The 10,307-nt window shown below is 57.3% G+C and overlaps 2 protein-coding genes across 4 annotated transcripts in view; one reads left to right on the top strand and one right to left on the bottom strand.

Annotated features, from left to right (window-relative positions):
• Positions 1-4,298, top strand: part of LOC107307609 (violet-sensitive opsin) — an 11,295-nt gene extending 6,997 nt beyond the window's left edge. The window contains exon 4 of the mRNA XM_085533204.1: positions 4,055-4,298. Coding sequence (XP_085389330.1) covers positions 4,055-4,177 — 123 coding nt within the window. The 3' untranslated portion in view covers positions 4,178-4,298. The remainder of the gene's footprint in view (positions 1-4,054) is intronic.
• A 616-nt stretch (positions 4,299-4,914) lies between these two features.
• The window catches only part of LOC146752005 (calumenin), a 30,197-nt gene continuing 24,804 nt past the window's right edge, over positions 4,915-10,307 (bottom strand). The window contains exons 7-8 of one of the 3 annotated variants that reach the window (XR_014941038.1): positions 5,561-10,037; positions 4,915-5,455 (exon numbers count right to left, since the gene is read on the bottom strand). Coding sequence is in view for 1 of the 3 variants with exons in the window: in XM_085533210.1 (XP_085389336.1) it covers positions 9,933-10,037 (105 nt within the window). In the remaining 2 variants the exon portion in view is untranslated. Of the gene's footprint in view, positions 10,038-10,307 lie in introns of all 3 variants that reach the window. The other 2 variants (XR_014941037.1, XM_085533210.1) reach the window with 2 other exon arrangements.

Raw genomic sequence — 10,307 nt, 5'->3', positions numbered from 1 at the left:
TTATGGGGGGAATATGGGGGGTTATGGGGGTACTATGGGGGGTTATGGGGGGAATATGAGGGGTTATGGGGGGATTGGGGGGATTATGGGGGAAATATGGGGAGTTATGGGGGGATTGGGGGGGGTTATGGGGGAACTATGGGGAGTTATGGGGGGATTGGGGGGGGTTATGGGGGAATTATGGGGGGTTATGGGGGGAATATGAGGGGTTATGGGGGGATTGGGGGGGTTATGGGGGGATTGGGGGGGTTATGGGAGGATTGGGGGGGGTTATGGGGGAAATTATGGGGGGTTATGGGGGGATTGGGGGGGGTTATGGGGGAATTATGGGGGGGTTATGGGGGGATTGGGGGGGTTATGGGGGAATTATGGGGAGTTATGGGGGACTATGGGGGGTTATGGGGGGAATATGAGGGGTTATGGGTGGATTGGGGGGGTTATGGGGAATAGGAGTTATGGGGGACTATGGGGGGTTATGGGGGAACTATGGGGAGTTATGGGGGGATTGGGGGGGGTTATGGGGGAATTATGGGGGGTTATGGGGGGATTGGGGGGGGTTATGGGGGGAATATGAGGGGGTTATGGGGGATTGGGGGGGGTTATGGGGGGAATATGAGGGGTTATGGGGGGAATATGGGGGGTTATGGGGGAACTATGGGGAGTTATGGGGGGATTGGGGGGGTTATGGGGGAATTATGGGGAGTTATGGGGGGATTGGGGGGGGTATGGGGGAATTAGGGGGGGTTACGGGGGGATTGGGGGGGGTATGGGGGGAATATGAGGGGTTATGGGGGGATTGGGGGGGTTATGGGGGGAATATGAGGGGTTATGGGGGGATTGGGGGGGTTATGGGGGAATTATGGGGGGTTATGGGGGGATTGGGGGGGTTATGGGGAATTATGGGGGGTTATGGGGGGATATGATGGGTTATGGGTGGATTGGAGGGGGTTATGGGGGAACTATGGGGAGTTGTGGGAGGACTATGGGGGGTTATGGGGGGAATATGAGGGGTTATGGGGGGAATATGGGGGTATGGGGGGATATGGGGGGTTATGGGGGGAATATGAGGGGTTATGGGGGATTGGGGGGGGGTTATGGGGGAACTATGGGGGGTTATGGGGGGATTGGGGGGGGTTATGGGGGAATTATGGGGCTTATGGGGGGAATATGGGGGTTTATGGGGGTACTATGGAGGGTTATGGGGGGCCATATGGGGAGTTATGGGGGGACTATGGGGGGTTATGGGGGGAATATGAGGGGTACGGGGGATTGGGGGGGGTTATGGGGGAACTATGGGGAGTTATGGGGGGACTATGGGGGGTTATGGGAGGACTATGGGGATTTATGGGGAGACTATGGGGGGTTATGGGGGTACTGTGGGGGGTTATGGGGGAATTATGGGGGGTTATGGGGGGATTGGGGGGGGTTATGGGGGAACTATGGGGAGTTATGGGGGGATTGGGGGGGGTTATCGGGGAATTATGGGGGGTTATGGGAGGACTATGGGGGGTTATGGGGGGATTGCGGGGGGTTATGGGGGTACTATGGGGAATTATGGGGGGACTATGGGGGGTTATGGGGGGAATATGAGGGGTTATGGGGGGATTGGGGGGGGTTATGGGGGGAATATGAGGGGTTATGGGGGGACTATGGGGGGTTATGGGGGAACTATGGGGAGTCATGGGGGGATTGGGGGGGGTTATGGGGGAATTATGGGGAGTTATGGGGGGATTGGGGGGGGTTATGGGGGAACTATGGGGAGTTATGGGGGGATTGGGGGGGGGTTATGGGGGAAATATGAGGGGTTATGGGGGGACTATGGGGGGTTATGGGGGAATTATGGGGGGTTATGGGGGGAATATGATGGGTTATGTGGGGATTGGGGGGGGTTATGGGGGAACTATGGGGAGTTGTGGGAGGACTATGGGGGGTTATGGGGGGAATATGAGGGGTTATGGGGGGATTGGGGGGGGTTATGGAGGAATTATGGGGGGTTATGGGGGGAATATGAGGGGTTATGGGCGGATTGGGGGGGGTTATGGGGGGAATATGAGGGGTTATGGGGGGAATATGAGGTGTTAATGGGGGGATTGGGGGGGTTATGGGGGGATTGGGGGGGTTATGGGGGAATTATGGGGGGTTATGGGGGGAATATGAGGGGTTATGGGGGGGATTGGGGGGATTATGGGGGAACTATGGGGAGTTATGGGGGGGATTGTGGGGGGTATGGGGGAATTATGGGGAATTATGGGGGAACTATGTGGAGTTATGGGGGGACTATGGGGGGTTATGGGGGGAATATGAGGGGTTATGGGGGGATTGGGGGGATTATGGGGGAATTATGGGGTGTTATGGGGGGATTGGGAGGGTTATGGGGGAATTATGGGGGGTTATGGGGGGATTGGGGGGGGTTATGGGGGGAATATGAGGGGTTATGGGGGAATTATGGGGGGTTATGGGGGATTATGAGGGGTTATGGGGGGACTATGGGGGGTTATGGGGGACTATGGGGGGTTATGGGGGGACTATGGGGAGTTATGGGGGGACTATGGGGGGTTATGGGGGGACTATGGGGAGTTATGGGGGGACTATGGGGGGTTATGGGGGGAATATGGGGAGTTATGGGGGGACTATGGGGGGTTATGGGGGGACTATGGGGGGTTATGGGGGAACTATGAGGGGTTATGGGGGGACTATGGGGGGTTATGGGGGGAATATGAGGGTTATGGGGGGAATATGGGGGGTTATGGGGGGACTATGGGGGGTTATGGGGGGATTCGGGGGGGTTATGGGGGGATTATGGGGGGATTATGGGGGGTTATGGGGGTACTAGGGGGGGTTATGGGGGGACTATGGGGGGTTATGAAGGGGGGAAATGGGGGAGCTCGGGGGGGGCAGGTAGAGGGGGATAGGACAGGATGGGGGGCAATGGGGGGACACCTGGGTGGGAATGGATGGGGGGGACAGATGGGGGGGACAGATGGGGGGATGCAGATGGGGGGACACCTGGATTGGGACAGATGGGGACAGATGGGGGGGGTCAGGTAGAAGGGGACAGGGCAGGTTTGTGGGGGCAGATGGGGGGCAGATGGGGACAGATGGGGGGGACAGGACAAGTGGGGGGGGACAGATGGGGACAGATGTGGGGACAAAGGAGGGGGGATGGATGGGGTGGAGATACCTGGATGGAGACAGATGTGGGGGGGGGGGGACAGATGGGATTAGGGACAGTGGGGAGGGGGACAGATCGGGGGGGACACTTGGGTGGGGACGGATGGGGACAGATGGAGGGGGACAGGACAGGTGGGGGGGGACAGATGGGGGGGGTCAGGTAGAGGGAGACAGGACGTGTTGGGGGGGAAAGAAGGGGGGCAGATGGGGGGGGATGGATGGGGATGGACAGGTGGAGGGAAGACAGATGGGGGGACACCTCGGTGGGGACAGATGGGGGGGGTCAGGTAGAGGGGGTAGATGTGGGGGGATGGATGGAGGTGGGACAGATGGGGGGACAGATGGGGGGGACAGATGGGATAGGGACAGTGAGGGGGGGCAAATGGGGGGGGGACACCTACATAGGGACAGATGGGGACAGATGGGGGGGGACAGGACAGGTTGGGGGGGACAGATGGGGGGGGACAACTGTGGGGTGCAGGTAGATGGGGGGACAGATGGGGACAGATGGGGGGGGGACAGGACAGGTTGGGGGGGACAGATGGGGGGGACATGTGAGATGGAGACACCTGGATGGAGACAGATGGGGAAGGGACAGATGGGGGGACGGACACCTGGGGGGGGACAGATGGGGGGGACAGATGGGGGGGTCAGGTAGAGGGGGACAGGATAGACTGGGGGGGACAAATGGGGGGGACAGATGAGGGGAGATGGATGGAGGTGGAACAGATGGGGACAGATGGGGGGACAAAGGGGGGGGATGGATGGGGACAAATGGGAGGGTCAGGTAGAGGGGGACAGGACAGGTTGGGGGGACAGATGGGGGGGGACACCCCCACCTGCCCCCCATCTCCCCCCATCTCCCCCCCATTCCGCCCCCCAGTTCCGGGCCTGCATCATGGAGACGGTTTGTGGGAAGCCTCTGACGGACGATTCGGACGCATCGAGTTCAGCTCAGAGGACCGAGGTGTCCTCAGTGTCCTCCAGCCAGGTCAGCCCCACTTAGGGGGCTGCCCCACACATCACCCCCCCCCCGCCCCACATCATCCCCCACTGCCCCACAACTACCCCCACAATCCCCCACCCCCCACCCCTGGCCGTCCATCCCAGGGCAATAAATGACGTTGTGCAGCGCTAAGGGCCTGGCTGTCCCTGCCCCATAGCGCTGTGGGGCTGGGGGTGTAGTGAGCTGGACCCATAAGTGGGGCTGGGGGGGTTTGGGGTGCTGCTCCAGGCCTGGCTGTCACTGCCCCATAGTGCTATGGGGCTGGAGTGTAGTGAGCTGAACCCATAAGTGGGGGTGGGGGGGTATGGGGTGCTGCTCCAGGCCTGGCTGTCACTGCCCCATAGTGCTATGGGGCTGGAGTGTAGTGAGCTGGACCCATAAGTGGGGGTGGGGGGGTTGCTCCGGGTCTGGCTGTCACTGCCCCATAGCGCTGTGGGGCTGATGGGGGGCTGGGGGTGTAGTGAGCTGGACCCATAAGTGGGGGTTGGGGGGTGCTGCTCCTCAGGTGTGGGGCTGCTGGGGGGTTGGGGCTATGGGGCTGGGGTGGTGCTGGGATCCCATCTATGGGGCTGACACCCCAGGAATGGGACCCCCACCAATGGGACCCCAAAGACCCCCTCAAACCACCCCCCCCAACCAATAAAACCCCAAAGACCCCCTCATCCCCCCCAATAACCAATGAGACCCCAAAGACCCCTCATCCCCCCCCATATCCAATGTGACCCCATAGACAGAAGGAGCGAACGCCGTCGCCTTTATTGAGCCCCAGAGCCCCCCCGATGTGGGGCACGCTTGTCCCCCCCACCCCATAACTCCCCATAGCGGATGGGGCAGCGTTCTATGGGGCACAACGGGGGGGGACACACACAGTGGGGTGGGGGGTTGTGGGGTCAGAGGGTGGTCAGGATGTGGGGCTGGGGGGGGTGATGGGGTCAGGGTGGGGATGGGGGGCACCATTGGGGGTTGGGGGTGGGTTGTGGGGTCGGGGGGGGGGGGGGGGGTTATAGGTCCTGGGGGGGGGGTTGGGGGGCACGTTGTGGGGTCGGGGGACCCCCCCATGTTGGGGTGGGTGAAGGCACTTGGAGGGGGGGATGTGGGGGGTAGAATTGGGGGGGTCCAATGGGGTCTGGGCAAATTGAGGGGGGGGGGTGAGCCGAATTGCCATGATTTGAACCCAAATGGTTGGGAATGGGCCACAAATGGAACGGAACCGACCTTAAATGGGGCAGAACTGACCCCAAATGGGTAGGAATTGGCCCCAAATGGAACAGAACCGACCTCAAATGGAACAGAACTGGCCCCAAATGGAACAGAACTGACCCCAAATGGGTAGGAATTGGCCCCAAATGGAACAGAACCGACCTCAAATGGAACAGAACTGACCCCAAATGGGGCAGAACTGACCCCAAATGGGGCAGAACTGACCCCAAACCCAAGAACCAACCCTAAATGAAAAAGAACCGACCCAAAATGGGACAGAACTGACCCCAAATGGAACAGAATGGACCCCAAACCCAAGAACCAACCCCAAATGGAACAGAAGTGACCCCAAATAGAACAGAACTGACCCCAAACCCAAGAACCAACCCAAATGGAACAGAACTGACCCCAAATGGAACAGAACCGACCCCAAATGGGACAGAATTGACCCCAAATGGGACAGAATTGACCCCAAATGGGACAGAATCAACCCCAAATTGGGCTGAACTGACCCCAAACCCAAGAACTGACCCCAAACCCGAGAATGGACCCCAAATGGCACAGAACCGACCCCAAAGGCAGGACTTGGCCCCACTGCGGCCAAATCCCAAAATCCCATGAAATGAGCCCAAATTCTCAACAACCAGCCCCAAATTCCTCAGAGCCGACCCCAAATACCAGGGAATTGACCCCAAATTCCAGGGCATCAGCCCCAAATTGGGGGGAATTTGTCTTGATATCTCCAGAATTGACCCCAAAACGTCCAGGACTGACCCCAAATCCTGTGGGTTTGGCTCCAGATTCTCACCAACGGACCCCAAATCCAGGAAAACGGCCCCAAAATGTCAGGAATTGACCCCAAATTCAGTGAAATCGGCCCTAAATTTTCAGGAATTGACCCCAAATTCTGTGCCATCAACCCCAAATCCCACAAAATCGGCCCCAAATTCTCACAAACTGACCCCAAAATCTCAACAAATGACCCCAAATTGCACAGAATCCACCCCAAACTTCCACAAAATGACCCCAAATCTCAGGGTCTGACCCCAAATCCTACAGACCTGGACTCAAATCCCAAGAAATTACCCCAAATCCCCCAGAATTGACCCCAAACTCTCTGGACCGGAACCCAAATCCTACAGAACTGGCCCCAAACTCCCACAAAACAACCCCAAATCTCAGGGAGCTGACCCCAAATCCCCCAAATGGGCCCCAAATCTCAGGATCTGACCCTAAATCCTACAGAATCGGCCCCAAATCTCAGGACCTGGCCCCAAATAGCACAGAATTGAACCCAAACTCTCCAGACCCAACCCCATACCTACAGAACTGGCCCCAAATCCCCCAGAACTGACCATAAACTCTCTGGACCAGACCCCAAATCCTACAGAACCAGCCCCAAACTCCCACAAAATGACCCCAAATCTCAGGACCTGACCCCAAATCCCCCAAATGGGCCCCAAATCCCCCAGACCTGACCCCAATCTCAGGGACTGCCCCCAAATCCCCCAGAATTGACCTTAAAGTCTCCAGACCCAACCCCAAATCCTACAGAACCAGCCCCATATCTCAGGCTCTGACCCCAAATCCCCCAAATGGGCCCCAAATCTCAGGATCTGACCCTAAATCCTACAGAATCGGCCCCAAATCTCATGACCTGACCCCAAATCCCCCAGAATTGACCTTAAACTCTCCAGACCGAACCCCAAATCCTACAGAACCGGCCTTAAATCTCAGGATCTGACCCCAAATAGCACAGAACTGACCCCAAACTCTCCAGACCCAAACCCAAACCCTACAGAACCGGCCCCAAATGGGCCCCAAATCCCCCAGAATTGACCTTAAACTCTCTGGACCAGACCCCAAATCCTACAGAACCGATCCCAAATCTCAGGATCCAACCCCAAATCCCCCAACCGAGCCCCAAACCCTATAGAACCAGCCCCAAATCTCAGGCTCTGACCCCAAACCCTATAGAACTGGCCCCAAATCCCCCAGAACTGACCATAAACTCTCTGGACCAGACCCCAAATCCTACAGAACCAGCCCCAAACTCCCACAAAATGACCCCAAATCTCAGGACCTGACCCCAAATCCCCCAAATGGGCCCCAAATCCCCCAGACCTGACCCCAATCTCAGGGACTGTCCCCAAATCCCCCAGAATTGACCTTAAACTCTCCGGACCGGACCCCAAATCCTATAGAACCAGCCCCATATCTCAGGCTCTGACCCCAAATCCCCCAAATGGGCCCCAAATCTCAGGCTCTGACCCCAAACCCTATAGAACCAACCCCAAATCTCAGGGACTGCCCCCAAATCCCCCAGAATTGACCTTAAACTCTCCGGACCGAACCCCAAATCCTACAGAACCGGCCTTAAATCTCAGGATCTGACCCCAAATAGCACAGAATTGACCCCAAACTCTCCAGACCCAAACCCAAACCCTACAGAACCGGCCCCAAATGGGCCCCAAATCCCCCAGAATTGACCTTAAACTCTCCGGACCGGACCCCAAATCCTACAGAACCGATCCCAAATCTCAGGATCCAACCCCAAATCCCCCAACCGAGCCCCAAACCCTATAGAACCAGCCCCAAATCTCAGGACCTGACCCCAAACCCTATAGAACTGGCCCCAAATCCCCCAGAACTGACCCCAAACTCTCCAGACCCAACCCCAAATCCTATAGAACCAGCCCCAAATCTCAGGATCTTACCCCAAATCCCCCAAATGGGCCCCAAATCTCAGGATCTGACCCTAAATCCTACAGAATCGGCCCCAAATCTCAGGACCTGGCCCCAAATCCCCCAGAATTGACCCCAAACCCTATAGAACCAGCCCCAAATCTCAGGATCCGACCCCCAAATCCCCCAGAATTGACCTTAAACTGTCTGAACCGGACCCCAAATCCCCCAGAACTGACCCCAAACTCTCCAGACCAGACCCCAAATCCTACAGAACTGGCCCCAAACTCCCACAAAACGACCCCAAATCTCAGGACCTGACCCCAGATCCCCCAAAATGGGCCCCAAATCCCCCAGACCTGACCCCAATCTCAGGGACTGCTCCCAAATCCCCCAGAATTGACCTTAAACTCTCTGGACCGGACCCCAATTCCTACAGAACCAGCCCCATATCTCAGGCTCTGACCCCAAATCCCCCAGATGGGCCCCAAATCTCAGGATCTGACCCTAAATCCTACAGAATCGGCCCCAAATCTCAGGACCTGGCCCCAAATCCCCCAGAATTGACCCCAAACCCTATAGAACCAGCCCCAAATCTCAGGATCTGACCCCAAATCCCCCAGAATTGACCTTAAACTCTCCAGACCGAACCCCAAATCCTACAGAACCGGCCTTAAATCTCAGGATCTGACCCCAAATAGCACAGAATTGACCCCAAACTCTCCAGACCCAAACCCAAACCCTACAGAACCGGCCCCAAATGGGCCCCAAATCCCCCAGAATTGACCTTAAACTCTCCGGACCGGACCCCAAATCCTACAGAACCGATCCCAAATCCCAGGATCCAACCCCAAATCCCCCAACCGAGCCCCAAACCCTATAGAACCAGCCCCAAATCTCAGGCTCTGACCCCAAACCCTATAGAACTGGCCCCAAATCCCCCAGAACTGACCCCAAACTCTCCAGACCCAACCCCAAATCCTATAGAACCAGCCCCAAATCTCAGGATCTTACCCCAAATCCCCCAAATGGGCCCCAAATCTCAGGATCTGACCCTAAATCCTACAAAATCGGCCCCAAATCTCAGGATCTGACCCTAAATCCTACAGAATCGGCCCCAAATGTCAGGACCTGGCCCCAAATCCCCCAGAATTGACCCCAAACCCTATAGAACCAACCCTAAATCTCAGGATCCGACCCCCAAATCCCCCAGAATTGACCTTAAACTTTCTGGACTGGACCCCAAATCCCCCAGAACTGACCCCAAACTCTCCAGACCAGACCCCAAATCCTACAGAACTGGCCCCAAACTCCCACAAAACGACCAAAATCTCAGGATCTGACCCCAGATCCCCCAAAATGGGCCCCAAATCCCCCAGAATTGACCTTAAACTCTCTGGACCGGACCCCAAATCCTACAGAACCGGCCCCAAATCTCAGGATCCAACCCCAAATCCCCCAAATGGGCCCCAAACCCTATAGAACCAGCCCCAAATCTCAGGACCTGACCCCAAATCTCAACATCTGACCCCAAATCCCCCAGAACTGCCCCCAAACTCTCCAGACCAGACCCCCAAATCCTACAGAACTGGCCCCAAACTCCCACAAAACGACCCCAAATCTCAGGACCTGACCCCAAATTGCTCATCTTTGGCCCCAAACTCAGCATCCCCCAACAGATCCGTGCTGGGACCGAATGGCTGGGGGTTGTAGGGGGGGGATGTTGGGGATGAGGAGGGGGCAGAGGGGAGACCCCCCCCCCTTATATGCTGCCCCCATTGGGGTCGGTGCCGGCGCTGTTGGACTCTCCGTGTTGGGTTATAACAATAAATAACGGGTTGGTGGTTCCCTCCCCACTGGGTCAGAACCTTCAGAACTCGTCGTGTCGAACCAGCGCCTCCCCAAAGTCGGTGGCCTGGCTGCCCACAAACAGGTCGTACTTGGACACGATCTCATCCCGCGTCAGACGGCCGTCCTGAAAGGCATGGGGGAGATGGGAACATATGGGGAGAGGGAGCCTGATCTATGGGGAGAGGGATCCATGGGGGGAGGGAACCTATGGGGAGACCCTATGGGGAGAGGGAACCTATGGGGAAAGGGAGGGAACCTATGGGGAGAGGGATCCATGGGGGGAGGGACATATGGGGAGAGGGATCCATGGGGGGAAGGAACCTATGGGGGGACAGAGGGAAGCTATGGGGAGAGGGAACCTATGGGGAGAGGGATGGTACCTATGGGGAGAGGG

Source organism: Coturnix japonica, unplaced genomic scaffold, assembly GCF_054131305.1.
Source record: "Coturnix japonica strain WE unplaced genomic scaffold, WE-NBRP24 Scf055, whole genome shotgun sequence".
Classification (NCBI taxonomy): Eukaryota; Metazoa; Chordata; class Aves; order Galliformes; family Phasianidae; genus Coturnix; species Coturnix japonica.
Note: the sequence above shows the minus strand (reverse complement) of the source record. Positions and strands in the feature narration are given on the sequence as shown.